Below are 17,425 nucleotides of genomic sequence, written 5' to 3' on the forward strand. Positions count from 1 at the left end.
AACAGTTGTAGTGAAACATCACACTTGTGTGATATGCAGGCTTGTGCACATAAGTCTTCAAAGCTGTAATATTGTCCAGCTAGATCTGAAACAATAAATGTAAGCAAGAACAATGAGAGGCAATACGTTGAGACAGTACTTTTATTAACAAGCGGTAGAAAACAATTTTGCCATCAGCAGGGTAAACCAAACTGAATCGATACATAGAAATACAAAGCATAATATTAAGACCCAACAGGTGAAAAGGACTCTCACATTGAGGCAATGTCATCAAGTCATTTGCAATCAAAAAGGTACAATTCTTTTTTTTTCCATTTTTTTTTTTTAACAGGGAAAAAAAAAAAATAGTTGTGTGTGAATCCCTTCATATGTATACGATACTGTAGCCAATTATGTAAACCCCACTCTTTGGTAAATCTTCAACTACAGAGATATTTTCTACACAAAAAGAACACATATCCAACTAAAGCTCGGAGGCTCAAGCAAATGTTTAAACAGAATTGGCACCAGCTGAACTGCATCATTTCATAATACATCTCAACACCTCAATACCTGCTCAGTGAATTAGAAAGTTTTCAGCATTAAAATAGAAGGGCAGCAGAAAGGCACATTTGTTAGAGTCAAAGAATTGGTGAAAACTGAAAACATGTGGAGAACATGAGTATATTAGTGCAACAACAACCCATCACAAAATATCTTCAAACATATTGAAAACATGCTTATCTTGTAGAAGGAGCCCATGGTTGATGATTACAGCTTAGTGACAAGTTAACCAACATGATAGAAAAGGAGAAATTGCCATTATTTCAAATGGCTGAATGATTTTTAAGATGGACGAGGTTGAAAACTGGTCTTACAAAAAGGACTGACTTTGGCTCATGTGTTATACAAATATAAAATAAATATTTATACATATATTATAAAAAGATGCCCACCACCATTTTCCACTGCTTACAACAGCAGGGCTAACAAATCACTCGGTTTTTTGCTGTATAAATTCCACCATTAGTGTCAGTGACAAATACTAATGTCCTTTGCCAACAGCAGCATTTTATAAACATTTAGACGATGTCTCTCCAGCCACATCACATCCAGGCGCATTTGCCAGTCATACATATTCTCTCATATGCTCATTTACAAAAAGGCACCAAGGTGAAATCTCAAGGAAACCTGGAAGATACATCACAAATACAAAAAAAACCAAAACAATCTCTCCTTCAATCCCCTGAAACACTGCACTGGGTCAGAACAATGTGCCAGCAGAATCGTCAGCCATCTTCCTATTCACTCTTAAAACTTTTTCCGTTCTTCTGCTCCCGCAGTTTTCTCCTCTGCAGGTATCCAGTGCGCTGCAGACGGTTCATTCTGGCTCCCAGGAAGATAACAATGCTGCTTGGCACCATCTTGGTGGTCACCCAACCCTGCAAGGAAACAAATAAAACAAAGACACATGGCTTTATATTCATTTTTACAACCTAATAATCATGTTTTATTAATACAACACCCAACATTAACACTAATCTGAGTTTACAAATGTAAGTTTTTAGGAAATATTGCAGGAACCATTACACAATATTAAGAAAAAGAGGTGCAAATCACAGTGCATTTAATGCTACCTTCTAAAAAATAAAATAAACTTGAAAATGGCATTAAGAGTGACTGGGTTTGATCGTCTAGACTTCAAGCTTCTACCCTCAGGTTGCTGGTTAGGTACTCCTAACTTTCGTACCCTCAGACAACTAAACTTGGATCCGAGTCAAGTTTACACATTTTTACTAAAATCAACCTTTAAGTGTCTTGACACATTCCAAAAGAGAATAGAAGAGCAAAATATTGTTCAGCAAATTTAACTTTCTTACCATGACTGCATGGGGGAAGTAACCATTAGTCTGGCTCTGCAGACCCACAGTGGAAAGCTCAGCTGCTACATATCGCTCCGGTGTGGGCTTGTCCAGGGTGGGTTTCCTGATACGGGTCATCTTTGTTACCACAAAGAAAGGCAGCACGCTCTGCATAAAAAGTTAGGAACATGTGAAATGAGCTCAAACGTTCTTCTTGGGTCAGTATTGTCTCAGTTACAGATGTGCAGCACTTCTCCTGTGAAATACATACAATTGTATGTCTAAACTTAGTCTGTGATTAAGGTTTATGAGGTGAAACTCCACCCAGGGTTTGCTGAGGTGAAACTGTTATACACACTCCAACCACCAGGTGGCATATGAGTGAGTGACAACTAGAGGCAGCTAAAAACGGAACAAACAGACTGTATTATGTGGAATAACATGATTGCCTCTGCGCACAAAAGGCTAAAAATGGCGCATGAGATGCATCATTCATGAATCTGCGTTTATTCCATTGACACTCGGGCAGAACCAAGAAGCCTTCGCAGGCATCACAGGGATAGATTTCATTTAATTGTCATACATGTCTACAGGTTTTATGAGTCACAAACAAAGCAATGTTAACGATGGTTTTAACGAGCTCAGAACGCATTCACATGGAGAGTTATCACTCAAACCTCACAATGCATAAAGTTAAAGAGGGATCGAGACCCACACACACCTGGATGATAATGCCCTGACGCCTGTACTCCTCTTGCAGGCCACGAGAGAAGAAATCCACAAAGGCCTGCACACACAGAAGGATACAGGGGGTAACATTTAAAATGGTTTTGTTTTTATTTTATGCTAAATGTAAAGAAACAAGCAGATGCAAACAAATACTAAAATATCACGTTTTTCCTGATTTAATTCTTGCTCGCTTACAAAATGGCTTGTGTCATGCATTATAGACGTGGTATATACACTGTACCTTGGTGGCAGAGTAGACTGTGAGCAGAGGGACAGGATACATGCCACTAGCAGAGGAAATGTTGAGGATAACACCTTTGGACCTGAGAAAAAATAAACACAACCAGGCATTTTAGGATACTATACAAGGCTTGAACAGTGACCAGACATTAAATAATTAAAAAATTAATATAATCTGGGACTGAAAAATGAGGTGATTTTATCATGTGAACTTTGTCAGTCATGATCATCACAGAAGCTTCATTGTTGATGTGGAAAACTGAAAATGTTCTACTTTCAATGCTGCTGCCATAACACTAATCAGATACAAGCAACACATGTGATAGTATGATTTTGGGTTGTGACAGGATCAGTGCCCGTTTGTGTTTAAGTCCTTATCTTTCCTTTAAAATAAACCAACTTTCACATATTTCCCATGTCTGTCAGTGTGTTGTGTCTATACAAATATGCCCACAGACAAACACACACACACACACACAAGCACAAACAGTGTGGTAGTGCCCGTGTGCGTTGCCATGGCAGCCTGTTGCTGCAGTGATGTAGTGGAGCGACGCTCCAGCCTCACACGGCATCAAATGTGCCTGCACTGCTATTGGCCAGCAGGAGTCATATGGGAACAGAGCAGCCAATTGGATGGGAAGAGCACTTTGTGTGAATTGAAAGCTTGTCAGCATTGCGAACAAAGGAAGAGAGGGAAAGAGAGATGCAGTGATGGAAAGGGCTTGGGGAGGATTTCTTGTACCCATTCTCAATAAAAGAAAGACTCATCTTTATGGAAAAAGTAGTCTCCTAAATAGTGCCGTTCAAAAAAATAAAATAAGGTGTTTAATCTTGAGAGGAGTTGTGTAGCTTCTGTGCCACCATCCCTCACTCCCAACACCGATGTTTGACTGCAGTCATGTCGCAAAACATGGAAGCCGATCATTTAAACTCACCTCTCAGCCATTCTGGGCAGCACCAGACGAGTCATCTAAAAAGCACAATGACACAAGCTTGGTTAACCATCTCACAAAAAGAACAAGGGAAATTGTTTGTTTTTTTATAAAAAAGATTTAATTTAAAGAAAGAGTAAAAGTAGGAGAAAGAGAAGGGGGGTGGCGGGGGGCAGGCAGAGACCGACAGAGGGAGAGAGATTTGCGTGGGTGGCAAGTACAGACAGCGTTGGTGTAGACCACCGTTGCTCTGGGAACAACTGAGACACTGCAGGTACCATGGTAGAAAGAGCAGAAGAACAAAAAAATAAAAAAAAGGGGCGAAAGTGAGGAGAGAAAAGCTTGTGGATGAACTTTAAACACTTAATATATTGCACGTGTGACAATCTTCTTGGATAAAAAAACATGTGCAGAGCCAAACTTACCTGGCACACTGAAGTCATGTTGACATTGATCATATTTGTGATGAACTGGAACAAAGAAAGCAGCAGGTCAGCTAAACACTCACATAAGATCAAAAGAGGCCCTACTACACAAATATGGTAGCAGGCATTGATAAATCATGTTACAAAAGGTAGAATTAAGGCTAGTCTGAGAATGATACAGACAAGCTTTTGGAAAATTATTCATTTATTAGCTTTTCTCAATTGTTCTCTATAAAAATAAAGATGAAAAATAAAGAGAATTCCCATCTACAAAACAGAACAAAATGTAACTATATGGAAACTCACATTGTCCAGATCAGGGATGTTGAGATAGTACTCAGGGTAGGAGTAAGACACACCAACATTGTTGACTGTTGAAGATAAAAAATTATTATTGCTTTTTTATACATACATAAAGTAGTGCTGCAATAGTAAAACTAGCCTGAAGAGTGAACACAGGGTGGCAGCAGAAGCAAAAAGATACACACAGGCACAGCCACACCTTGCATCCAGTGGAGAACAATTGGTATCATGAAAAAGAACAAAGAGTTCCTTAAATGTTCAACTAAGGAGAACATTGTGAACACTAGTCTTCAAATAAAAATACGACAGAGTGTTAAGATTTTTCTTTCGAAAGTTGCACATCTCATAGGTGAGAGAAAAAAAAACAACTGTTCTTGTTGTGACTATGCAACACTGTAATAATGTAACTCAACGTTTTCATGATACAATATTATAAGTATCAGTCAAATGTTTACAGTTAAACTGGCTTGGCTTAGTTCAAATTGGTTTACAGCAGATCTCTGGTTTTGCAGCACAAAAAAAAACTAAGACATAATTCAACACAGAATAAAAACCTGAACGAAAGCAGTAGACAGACTGGCAGAATACACAGACTCTACAAAGAAGAGGACTGCAGACTGACTGCAGACATAATCTTTCATAAAAACAAACAAAAAAAATCATTGACACTTTGTGTTTCAAGTGTGAGACAGAAGTAGTTGTTCTAATATGGTCTAGGATGACATTCAACAAAACAAAAGCAACTTCTGTAGATGGTGAAAGTAGTGAAAAAAGTGAAGACTACAAGTCAAGTCTGCCAACATTAAAACTCATGACTCTACCAACATCTCACCTCCATCTGGAAACACAACATACCACATGTTATTCAGTGTACTGTCACTTTGCTCTCAAGCATAAGTCTTCCCATTTATTTACATTTTATATATGCAGTTACCATGTAGAATTGAAGGAGAGAGGAATAAAAATGCACTCATCTCTTACCAAGAACACCAATATCGAGACCGGCCAGCCCTGCCTCGATCTTGTCGTAGATGTCCGTCTTGCCAAAGTCAACAGCAATGATCCTGGTCTCCACATTATACTGCTCCTCTGTGAAAAAGGAGAAACAAGCAGGCGCCAGGTTTAAGTTTTGAATGAAGCATTATACATAAACAAAAGTGCTTTTAAACAAAAGGAAAAGTAGTGTTTTTAAACCACCACATTAATGATGTCACCCAACAACAAGTCTTCAAAACCCTGGATACACTCAAATGACATGAGCATGAAACCAGTCACAGTTAAAGGTTTGAACTCAAGAGGGCGCTGTGTGCCAACAAATGAGCCAAGACATCCCCCCCCTTCCTCCCTCCCTTCCTTCACTCCCTCGTCATGTTTGACGTGCCTGCTGCAATTACAATTTATTGTCCAAAGACTTGTTTAGCTGATAGATGGCAGAGGGAGAGTTACAAAAAGAAAATTGTTGGGATGTGCCTCAGCAAAGACCAGTAATAAGTCTGTATATGTTCAGTCAGTGTTGAGTCAAGATAGAGGGAAATTAAAGGGGCTAAACATTAGTACATGTAAAAAAAAAAAGAAGAAGGAGAGATTATGGGTTTGAGCCTCCTTCAAATCTGTATATCAGCTCTGTTTTAGTTAACAACCACTGAATGCATGTCAAAGAAAATGAGCTTTAAAGATTGGGTGGCAAACAAGCAAAAAACCTGTGTCAAATTGGAGGAATACTGGGGTTCGCCAGTTAAGACGTGATCTAGAGTCAACTTAAATGTTTCCGAAGAGTGAGAGAGAGCGGAAAAACACAATGTCAACAATGAAATTATAGAAATGACTGGGTGGGTTGCTCAGTTACATGCCAGGGAGGGTGGCTTTGTCAGACTAATCGTGAGGGAAGAGTGCCAGAGTTGGGCACACGGCACCCGGCTCGTGACTACCCCTCAGCCCCCTCTGTGGACTTGAAGCACGACAGGGGAAATTGCTCTGTGGGAGACATCAGAGACGGAGGGAGGGGAAGAGAGTGAGGTGGGGAGAGGGCACCATTTAAACAGGAGCTGGGGAAAGAGGAGACCTCAGTTTTTTCTTTTATACTGATGCTCATTTTACCTGTGGTTGCTTCCGTTTATGTGAACATGAAAAATGCCGAGGGAAATGTCAGCTTTATTCATCAAGCTGGAGAATTCATCTGTTCTTTGGTCATAATTTGAGTGAAGAAGTAAAATCCAAACAAGAACATATAAAACGTGAATACACACACACACACACAAACACACACTCACCAAGTGACTTGGCCACATCTTCCAGCTTGTCCTGGGAGCGACTGATCAACACCATGGCAAATCCACGACGAGCCAGCTAGAGAGGAAGACATTAGATGCACAAGTTTGACAAAGAAGAATCTTATGATAGAGTTGGTAACTAGAGACGGCAGCGAAAGGAAACAGAACATAGAGCTTCAGAACCCAGAAATCAGAGAAGTGCATGCATTATACAAACATGGTAGGTTTCTGCCTACAGTTTCAGATTTTGACAGCAGAAAAGACTTTACTTATGCCTGTGGCAACTCAGTTTCTGACTCATCATGAGAAGCAACAGTTGTGTAATGTGCAGGGTAAAAGTTTGGCCTACTTGTGCGCTGCCATACTCTGTATTTTGTAGTTTTGTCTGTCTATAACCCTGTTTAATGTGCTACTGGGTGTCTTCCAGGAGCCTCTTGTAAAAAACTCTTCAACCTCAATGAGTTTCCTGGTGAAATAAAGGTTATAATAATAATAATAATAATAATAATAATGAAGACGATAACAGCACATGGCTCACTGTTTAACACCAACAGCTAGAGTCAAAAGATCTATAGCCCATATAACACATAACAAAACCACACTATAGGCTAAATAGCTGAGGGTCTTCCCCTATTCAGGTGTATGTTACGTCAGTATAAGCTCTTGATGGCAAACCTGCATTGGAGAGTGTGCATGCGTGTGTGAGGGCTCTCTTCCATGTAAATAGGCCTTTAAGAGCTTTCCCCTACACTATAGCCTAAGAGTGAACAGTAGGAGTATGTGTGTATGAGTCACAGCTTTCCTGTAAAAAAAAATAAAAATAAATAAGGGTCCAAGAGCCTCACCTCCTCCGCATAGGATTTCCCAATTCCATCTGTGGCTCCTGTCACAACTGCAAAGACAAAGAAAAAAAACACAAAAAAGTCATTATTGGTTCACCCTTTAAGATCTTAACAGGAATCAAAATGCTATATATTCTTTCATGAGAACACTGCAACCACAGAATCATTCAGAAACCGTCCCAAAGTTTGCTCATCATTCTATAGAGCTACTCGTTAATCTAGCACTATATTATGTGCATTTAATATAGTGTGTATATATATATATATATATATATATATATACATACATACACACACACACACACACACACACACACATACACATACACACAACATAATATAATCTAGACTTTTGCTGCACCTTCCCTTCAAGTCTGACCACTTTCTTCATTATAATAATTCAGGGGCCTTTCATGGAGATGAAGCTGGGAACCTATGTGACACACCTCGGTACTATACTGCTTCCTGGGACAGTGTCTCCTTCTAAGTGCTTTGATGACAGCCGTTTCACCACTTAAATACTTTCTACAGGGCCCTAATGCAAGCTTGTGGAATTACATGTTTGAACAGCATTGCATAAAACTGAAGATTGTGTAGATAAAGAGTAAAACCACCACAGCCGAGCAACAAAAACAGAGGAAACTGACTGTAGAGGTGAAGATATGATGTAGATTAAAACAGAATGAAGGCAGTAAAGGCTTCAACACCTTCCACACCCACCTATAACTGCACAAGGAGCAGCTCTTGAGTGAATGACAGTATTAGAGATCAAATTTAGACTTCTTGTACATACATTCAGTGTTGAATTACTTAACGGTTCGGTCAATCAACAAATCTGACTGGCAACGATTAAATTAAGTGTTTACATGGACGTTAGGTACAAGCGGAGAAAATAGGCTGAAGCTTGAGGAGACTGAGAGATGAGCTGATGTTCTTGTGTTGAGAGTTCTCTGCACCTTGTCAAGCAAAGCAGAGCTATTTTTAAATCCTTCACTGCCCATCAACCCCTTGACTGAAGGAGAATGGGGGGAGCGATGGAGGGAGAATGAAGAACAAGGGAGGTAAAAACACAATACAATACAATACAGAAAAGGTGGTGGTGGTTAGAGGGGGATTGGGAGTATACACGAACACAGTTGTGCATCGTGAATATATTATTTGCAAGGCTTGATGAAAGATTAACAGAGGTAGAGGACATTCTCTGACAAAGAGCTGGAGAGCAGGAAAAAAAAAGACGAGATGAGAGAGGGGATGCAAGGAGGAGGGAGTGATGACGAACATGGTGGAGCAGGAGAAAGGAGGGGAGGGTGGGGTAAGGGGAGCAGGGGAGAGGAGGGGGGAGTAGGGATCCTAGGGGTGGCTAAAAATAGAACTGGAGCAAAGCAAGAGAACGAATGAGTGCAGGAGAAACTGACAGAATGGAGATGCAGTGGAGGAGAAGGTGGTTTGTGGGGGGGGACGAGTGAGTGAGTGAGTGAGTGAGTGAGTGAATGAGAGAGACAGAAGCACAAAGTCAAAAGAGAGCAGAATCCTTGGTTATTTTTAAAACCTCCCCATGATAAGAATGAAACGCTCCATGGAAGAAAAGCCTCAATGGGAACGGGCCGTACCAAATCAAGCTGTCGCTGCAGATGCAGGTTGGAGCAAACAGAGGCACGGAGAAGCAAAGTAACAAAACTAAAGCTGCGTCCACATGCAGTTAGCTTTTTGTGAAATGAATAAGAATGATCAATAACGTGCACCAAAACAACAATATGGCTGGCAGGTGCAAACTATGTCTGTAAAAAGGAGGATTAAAGGTTGAAGAGGAGAGTGAAGGAAAAACCACTGATTCTCCTCTCGATAGTGCTGAGACATTTAAAGAAAAAAACAAACACTGACTATCAGTGCACTGACCACATTCCTATAAAAGACAGTTGGATACGTGCCAATTTTACATGCATGACTGCGTTTCAGGTGTTTGAGAAAATTGAAAAGAATGTGCTGTGTGTCACAATGCCACATGGTTGAACTTTCACCTTGAAGACAAGAATGCTAAAAAAAAAAATAAGACACATTGTGTGCTTAAAAATACTTCAACTTTTCATCTTAAACTTGAGAACACATGCCGCCCCCCCCTCCCCCAACAATGTGCTTCGTGCATTTTCAGAATACTGTAATAACTCTTATCGGGGTCAGATCTGTGTCTTTACAGAGCATGACGCACATGAATCTGCTCTGTAGTAACTTCATTTTCCAACTCCGAACTGAACAGTTAATCTTCTTAACAGTATTGACAAATAAATGCAACTAAATTGCTAATGTAGCAGAAATTAAACATGAAGGGTGTGAAACTACAACATAAAATGGAGATTTTGTTGAGTGAAACAGATCGCACTGTATGAAAACGGAGATTGTTACAACACAAAATAATTTTACCAACAATTATTTCTTAAAAAAAAGGGACACTACTCTGTATCATTTCCTCACTGGCAACCAAAACCCATCCCCCTTAAACCACACGTCATGCCTACCCCATCCCCATGCTGTACTTATGAATGACTGCACCCTCCTCCCACCCATTATATAATAGTACCATTTTCTCAGTAAACATTGTCCAGGGACTGAGTGAGATTGAATTGTGGCATCTAGATGGTCAAATTCACTTTGAGTTCTTAAGACATTTGCTTTTAACCCCCTTTCCAGTTGCCAACATCCATCTGTAATGCAACAAATACCAGAACAAAGAAAGTGTAGGGAATTCAAAGCCCAAGAACCACAAATAACTGATGAAAAGAAAAAGACAATATGTCAAACACACCTGAAACACAAGAATAAGGATGTGATTTCATGCCAGTTATAATGAACCGATTATGGACAATGCAAGCATAGAGAAAATAAGTCAACTATGCAACTCCTTCACTTGTATAAAAAGAGAACACAGTGTAACACAAACACACCACTACTTCCACTAGGACTTAATTCCCTTCACGTGAGCAACGCATTACATCTATGACACACGCAGTTGTAACAAAAAGGTTCTACGCAAGCAAGCACGTGAATGACAGTTGTGGCACTGGTGCTCAGAGAAGACGCAGGCGTACGCCAACAACAAAAGGGGGTGAATGAATGTTGGGGGGGGGGCTGACACGTACGAGTGTGCAGTGGAAAAAAACTGTGCAAATCCATGAATACATGCATCTCTGTTTGTGTGTGTGTGTGTGTGTGTCAGCAGAGAGGATGTGTGCACCACTGCCTCTCATTTATTTCCACCAAGACAGCTCTGAATCCAGTATCCCACTCTACTCCCCGACCCCTATCTATCCCTCTGCCTCTGAGAAAGCCAGTCCACAATGCCAGTTCTAAGGCATCCTCACGAGGGCGCGTTTGCACTGCAGCTATGCCGTGTTTAGTGCTGCACATCACGTCCAGAGGTATTGACATCCCCCAGCCTTTTCTGCCCCCCCCCCAGCAGTGGAGCAGCCCCTGCTGCTGCCTGCTCACTATTCCGAGGGTCTAAAAAAAGCAGCAGGAGTAAAAATAGCAGCGCGCCAGCTCTGCCTCGTCTGGGAGCTGCCTGCCTGCCGCAGCACCTGAATACCAACAAGCAGCACCCCCCCACCCCATCATCACAATCACCACGACAACCAGGCTGCTGCTGCATCCTCACCCCTCCACCTAAGCCCACCCAATGCCAGCATTGAGCACAATTTTTCGATTTAGATCGTCATGGACAGCATGAAAAGGTAGGCGCTCATTGGGAAGAGTGAAAAGCTTAAGGCATTATATTAATAATAATAATAATAATAATAATAATAATAATAATAATAACAACAACAACAACGGAGCATTTTTATTTCTACTTAATCACTTTTCCCCTCTTTGTGTAATGGTGCACAGGTCAGTTTTTGAAAGCACAATTTGGGGTTTTAGTGTTCAGAAACCTTCAGTCTGATCCTCAGGGTGAGGTCTTTTATTTTTAGGACAATTATACTGGGTTAAGAGTGAGTAAAATCAGACTGAAATGACACACACTTCACCCCCTCCACACACACCACCAAATCCCCAATTAAGATTCTCAGTGAGGAGAGACTGCGGTCCTTGTATGCCCGGCTCTCTTTACGTACTGTTATGTAATCTGTCGCACCCTAAAGTCGCCTATCAACGAGCAGCCCCTCCTACCGCACAGGGAGCAAGAAAAAAAAAAGTTGGGAGGGAGGGAGGGATGCAGCAGAACATCCAAAAACAGCCCCCACTCATGCAAACACACCACTTTCCATGCTGCTCACCTTCTATATTCAAACACATACACACACATGCTGCTTTTAATAGCAGGGGAAATAAAGTCACATGGTTAATATAAAAGTTGACAAAAATAAAAGCTTGATCGTGTCAGGGGAGAGAGAGAAATGAGGGGAGGGAGGGTGAGAAACAAAAAAAAGAAAAAAGAATGTGCACTTCAGAGGAGCCCAAGATAGAAGCAGCATCTATATTTGGGTACAGAGCAAATATAGTCTTGTCCCCCTCCCTCCCCTCAGTCTCATATCTCATTTTAAAAATCAACAGTTCATTTCACCACCAAGTACTTTAAGACAAAGGGATTTTTAAGCAGGAAACAAACGTTATCGCTTGCCTGTGAGCTGGTGAGAACACACTGTACGGGTGTTTCCATCCAAATAAAAGCTGCAGCAGGTGATTTCACTTTATTGAGCTGTCAGTCCTCACCAGCCTAAAAAGGTGCTTATCAGTGAGGTCACCTGCTCTGCAGGTTTTTAAATTTTATATCTAAAACTACACCAACCACTCGAAACTCAGTCAGTGCATACTTTTACAGATCAGACTACAATACATTCTTCTGTGTTTTTTGTTTTTTTTTTATGATCCAGGAAACGAAGGGACTGCCCAAATTTCAAAGTATAATATTCCAACAGAAACCCAGAAGAACAAACTGCCTTTGTGTCACAATGGACTGAAACAGAGTGTGACAGGTGAGCAGACAGGACATTATTAGGCTAAAAAAGCATGCTGAATTTGGATTAAGTTATAGAGTAAAAACACGTAAATGCAAAATTTTGCTGAAATTAGCCATGTATGTGCTGTTAGTCTACTCCTACAGCATTGAGTTGCAGCCCCAACAACAAGGACTCAGAGCCAAAGTAGTTGCAGAAGTTATGTCCAGTATGACCAGTAAAAGCTTATCTTACAATATGTTTCAGGAGAGAAAGAACAACCACCACCAAAAACACCTTCTCTCACATTGAGAAAACATTAATACTGCTCTTTAAAGAAAGCAAGCAAAGGTTTGCAGTATTGCAACAATGAGAGACGAAGATATTTGGCGGAAAAGGGAAAAAATAATGGGTGCAAAAAATGAAGATAGTGGATAAAAAAAAACGGTTCTTTCATCACAAACTAAAAATACACACAACACGCTGGATGGAGGCTTGGTATGTAATGAAGTGATGATGAGAGTGCTGGGAAGAGAAGGAGAGTATTTTTTCCCTCTTTTTTTTTTTACCCAGCATCCCTGGTTCTGGCACGTGTCACAGAGCGTGTTCATCACATGAACAGTATTCGCCCTCCCTCTCTCTCTCTTTCTCTCTGCACACACACACACACACACACACACACACACACACACTCAAGGCACTAGGGGGAAGCACATTCACTCGGATGAACAAGTGGAGACCCTGCCTCAGCTGAAGCACACACGTTTCATTCACATATGTGCAGTTTCCTTACCATGAATGAAGCCTGGCACCAATTCATTTAAAAAAAAAAAAAAAAAAAAAAAATGGAAATTACAATTAACGCCTTTCTACAACTGCTACAATCACATCCAGCACGTGTTGATAATTTGCATGCCCCAAATGTTTATTCCTGGAGCCACATCAGAACAACTCTTACACAAGTGCTGCTGCTGCTGCTGCTGCTGCTGACCCAAGGCTTTGTCACTCCTGGGCTGCCCTGATGAATGGCTGCATCCTTCTTATATAATAAGGCCATTTTCTCAATAAACTTATGTCAAAAGGGGATGGGAGGCACTTTTGAAGTGACACACACACACACACACACACACACACATACACTCTCTCTTATATAATATGGGATTCTGAGTGGTAAGACAGGAGCAGAGAACTGAGAATTACTACACATCAAATGTGAAAAGCTGTTCTTCGAGAAAAAAAAAAATAATGAAGACTTCAATCTTAGGAAAACTCATCTACATTATTCATTCTCATTGAAAGTTATATCACAACAAAATGCTATTTATAGGAATCTCCCCCTCTTCTGATTCATCCACTGCCCTTTAAAATATTCATGTTAAAAAAGTGCTGTGCTCTAGAGTTCCTTTACTTTTTAAATTTTAAATAAAATACATTGAGCTACAGACATGGATTGGACTGACAGGAGGAAGTGTGTGTGTGTGTGTGTGTGTGTGTGTGCGCCAGAAAGGCTGGGGAAGCCACATTGACTCATGTTGCAGTTCTCCTGTTCTGCCACTAGGTGTCCTATCCACTCAGGAAAAGACTCAGGAGAAACCCCTCGCTCTGCCTCGCAGCCACAAGAAATCCACTAGAAAGAACGAGGACGTCTCCTCAAAACACGAGATTTCCAAAACGAACATAATTAACGGAACCTCACCAAAAGATAAGCCCCCGGGTCACTTTCACTGGTCAGTGGAAAAATGTTTCCTGCAGCTGGCCAAAAATAACATCCTGTCATTATGCAAGGACAACTTCCCTCAACAGCATAACAGTCTAGGAACTTTTCTTTTAACTCAAATTGAAACTTTTCTTTGTTTGTTTTAAGAGATTTTCTTACTTAATCATTGTCTCTTCAAAGTCAAAAGGGCATTTTATTTACATCCAATCCACTTTATGACTTCACTGACATGTTTTTATTCTATTTATTTATTTAGTTTGCCTTAATTTTTACCCTGGTTAGTCACATTAAGATTAAGATTGTATTTAATGCTGAAATTAGCTATGTATGTGTTAGTCTACTCGCATATCATTCCGTTGCAGTCCCAACAACTAAGACTCAGAGTCAAAGTAGATGTAGAAATTATGTCTTAAAAGAAGCTACATAATGACCAGTTAAAGCTTAGTTTACCATATGTTTGAGGGGGAGAAAACCACCAAAAACACCTCCACACTGAAACATTAGTACTGCTCTTTATAGATCGTATTTGTATTCATTTATTATTTTATAAGGGAGACCATAACATATTAACCTAACATGTTTCTATTTTAAAAGGGAGATAAAGCGCAACAATAAATTTGACCCAGTGTGGTTTTGCAGATATACACATTCCAGTGACAGGATTTGGTTCGGTTTTCTTTCAGAGAGACAGAGCCCAGATTAAGTACAGTAAGTATAGGATGATAATAATAAACGCTCATCTGATATATCATTATAACTGCACTACCTTGGAGATTGGCACCCGTGTTGATACAGAGGAAGAGAATGCACAACACTCTCGTGTTACTAATTGTATACTGGCATGAAGAGCAACTAAAAAGGCGTGTTAAATGGCTGTGGGAAGCCCTAGTGTTACTACAACAACAGGTGCCTGTTCACTGTGCTTCAGTGAAAGGTGGAGACAGGGAGTAGCACCGCTTGACGTTAACGCATGTGCTTGAAGTACGTCGCACTATTGCCCAACCTGACCAGACCTGCACATCTGGTACAACCAGCAGAAGAGAACACATCATCCCTCCCCTCCCCTGTCTCCACACATAGATTTACTTCCAACTATGGCATCAACCGTTACGATTAGAAAAGAGCCAGTGACTTGTCAGACTGGACTGGTGGCAGAAACTGGTTTCAGGGAGAGGCATAAGACTCTGACCTCACTTGTTACCAGAAGAAACGTGAACATCCATGGGCAACTATTTATATATTAGGGGTTTAATTAATATAAATATATATATATATATATATATATATATATATATATATATATAAACCATATCTGATATAATGGGAAGGCGGATGCGGTGTGTGTGTGGGAGGTGGTGGGGGTGTCACAATTTCTATGTAACCCAATGGATGACGAAGCAAGGAAGACGCGCATGACTCATCGGTGTGCACCGGCATTCCTCCGCATATTCCAGCAGAATCACTAAAAACATGTCCATTAGTCATTCCTGAAGGCACCGCTCCACTGCGCTATTACGGGTGTCATTCAGGTCACCAATTAAACGCTCCAATCAGAACAACAACGATACTTTGGAGGCAAAAGGGAGTCACAAATGGGAGGAAGACAGTTGTGATTAAAACCGTCCGGATCGCTGGTCTCGGGGTTTTAAAAGGAAAGACAGAGATTACTACTATTTAAAGAGCGATCGGATAATTGCGCAGCGAGAGGCTAAGGAAGCAGCGGTCGTCGCCAAATATCAGACTATAGAAGTGGGTCAAGCCATAGCAGGGCGATTCCCATGAGACTACAACAATCTTCTCAATCAAAATATTACCCAGTGAGATCATTAACTTGTCCTTGTTTTGCGTTGAAAACTGCGTCACATTGAAAAAGTACCTTAGAAATCCAATTAAGGGGGTAAAACAATAATCCCATGTCACAATATGAATGGCTGAGGGAACAGAACAGGAGTCGACGACACAACCAAAAAGTATGACACTATATTAATATTCAAAGTCGGGGGAAATGGAATTAACACAGGTGTCTAAATGTTGGCCAAACCTCCACAGTGGCACACTGTGAGAAGTCACGCGCTGGAAACACAATCTGGATGTAGGTCACGTTTTAACTGAGCATAGGGGGTTTGTCCTACATCATGCGATGAGCCACTGTAGTTCAGTAGTGCGCTGGCTGAGAGCTCACCCACATAAAACAGCTCTGTGAAAAGTGCGCATAGCCTGCGCAATTTGGCTCCTGGCTCACCACTGTGGGGCAACCCCCCCACCCCCCACCGCTCCTACTGAGGGTGAAAACGCTGATTGGAGTCTCTGGCAGCAGACGGTGCTGTGTTTGACGCGGGGACACAACCAATTGAGTCTAATAAGGTCCATTATCTTGTCAAACAGCTGCCTACCTGCGCCTGTTACGCAACACCAGCCCCCCTTTAAAAATCAAGCCACCCAAAACGCTCCAAAATGTTGCCAGTGTTTGTACCAAGGTGAAGTTTTGAGGAACACAACCTCGTTTGCACGTCGAGTCCACCTGCCCGCCTCTGAGCTGCCCTCTTCGTGACCGTGGATTGCGTGAACACTTGATCTGACACTACTCACCTGCCCATCTGCCCAGCTTCGTAGATAGAAGCTGCCCATTTCCCAACACCCAGATCCTGAAGCCTGAGAACAGCCTGTAGAGCAGCCACATCACCACAGAGGCTACGGTGAACGCGCCGACCCAGAAGAGAGGCGTCTCGGCCCTGCGGAGCATCTCCTCAACGTTCATCCAGTTCATGGCAGCGGCTCTCGGTGACTCGGTGTGTGAGAGTGTGTGTATGTGAAGACCTCGATTTTAGGCAATGTGCTCTAATTTCCCTGCCACAACGTGAGAGAGTCCCTTTATAAGGAGGTTGTATCTCACACTCACTCCCCCAACACTTGTCTAGCCTAATTCACGGTGCACCGCCCTCCTCTGCTCCCACTGGCTGACTCTCGGCTGCTGCGCGCCTGCGATTCGCGCATTTGCGTGTCAATCAAAGCCGGAGCTTCCCCCATTCATTCGACTTTCTGTATGAAGGGAGACCGCGGTGAGGAGCGATTGGGCAGATATTACGGCAGCTGCCATCCGGAGTCTGCCATTGGCTTTCGCCAGAACAGGTTTGTCGGTTTCAGTCAGGATTATGAAACCCTCTAAACCCACGCTTGAGAGAAAAAACACTGCCCATA

General features: G+C 41.5%; 1 protein-coding gene across 1 annotated transcript; it reads right to left on the reverse strand.

Moving 5' to 3' along the window:
- Nucleotides 1-344: 344 nt before the first annotated feature.
- hsd17b12a (hydroxysteroid (17-beta) dehydrogenase 12a) lies at nucleotides 345-17,139 on the reverse strand. Its single transcript, XM_044037089.1, has 11 exons — nucleotides 16,817-17,139; nucleotides 7,586-7,632; nucleotides 6,741-6,816; nucleotides 5,452-5,559; nucleotides 4,474-4,538; nucleotides 4,168-4,212; nucleotides 3,746-3,780; nucleotides 2,812-2,893; nucleotides 2,563-2,628; nucleotides 1,860-2,009; nucleotides 345-1,421 (listed from the first exon to the last, which is right to left on the reverse strand). The coding sequence occupies exons 1-11, from the start codon at nucleotides 16,992-16,994 to the stop codon at nucleotides 1,281-1,283; spliced, it is 993 nt and encodes a 330-aa protein (XP_043893024.1). The 5' UTR covers nucleotides 16,995-17,139; the 3' UTR covers nucleotides 345-1,280.
- Between the last annotated feature and the right edge of the window lie 286 nt (nucleotides 17,140-17,425).

Source organism: Solea senegalensis, linkage group LG10 (assembly GCF_019176455.1).
Source record: "Solea senegalensis isolate Sse05_10M linkage group LG10, IFAPA_SoseM_1, whole genome shotgun sequence".
In the NCBI taxonomy this organism is placed as follows: domain Eukaryota; kingdom Metazoa; phylum Chordata; class Actinopteri; order Pleuronectiformes; family Soleidae; genus Solea; species Solea senegalensis.

What these genes read in the sequence shown, in the direction of transcription:
- hsd17b12a (XM_044037089.1), bottom strand. Translation starts at nt 16,994, where the DNA reads ATGAACTGGATGAACGTTGAGGAGATGCTCCGCAGGGCCGAGACGCCT. An exon ending in GAAGCTGGGCAGATGGGCAG is followed by an intron (nt 7,633 to 16,816) that starts GTGAGTAGTGTC and finishes TTGTCTTTGCAG; the next exon opens with TTGTGACAGGAGCCACAGAT. An exon ending in GTCAGGGCATTATCATCCAG is followed by an intron (nt 2,010 to 2,562) that starts GTGTGTGTGGGT and finishes CTTTTTATGCAG; the next exon opens with AGCGTGCTGCCTTTCTTTGT.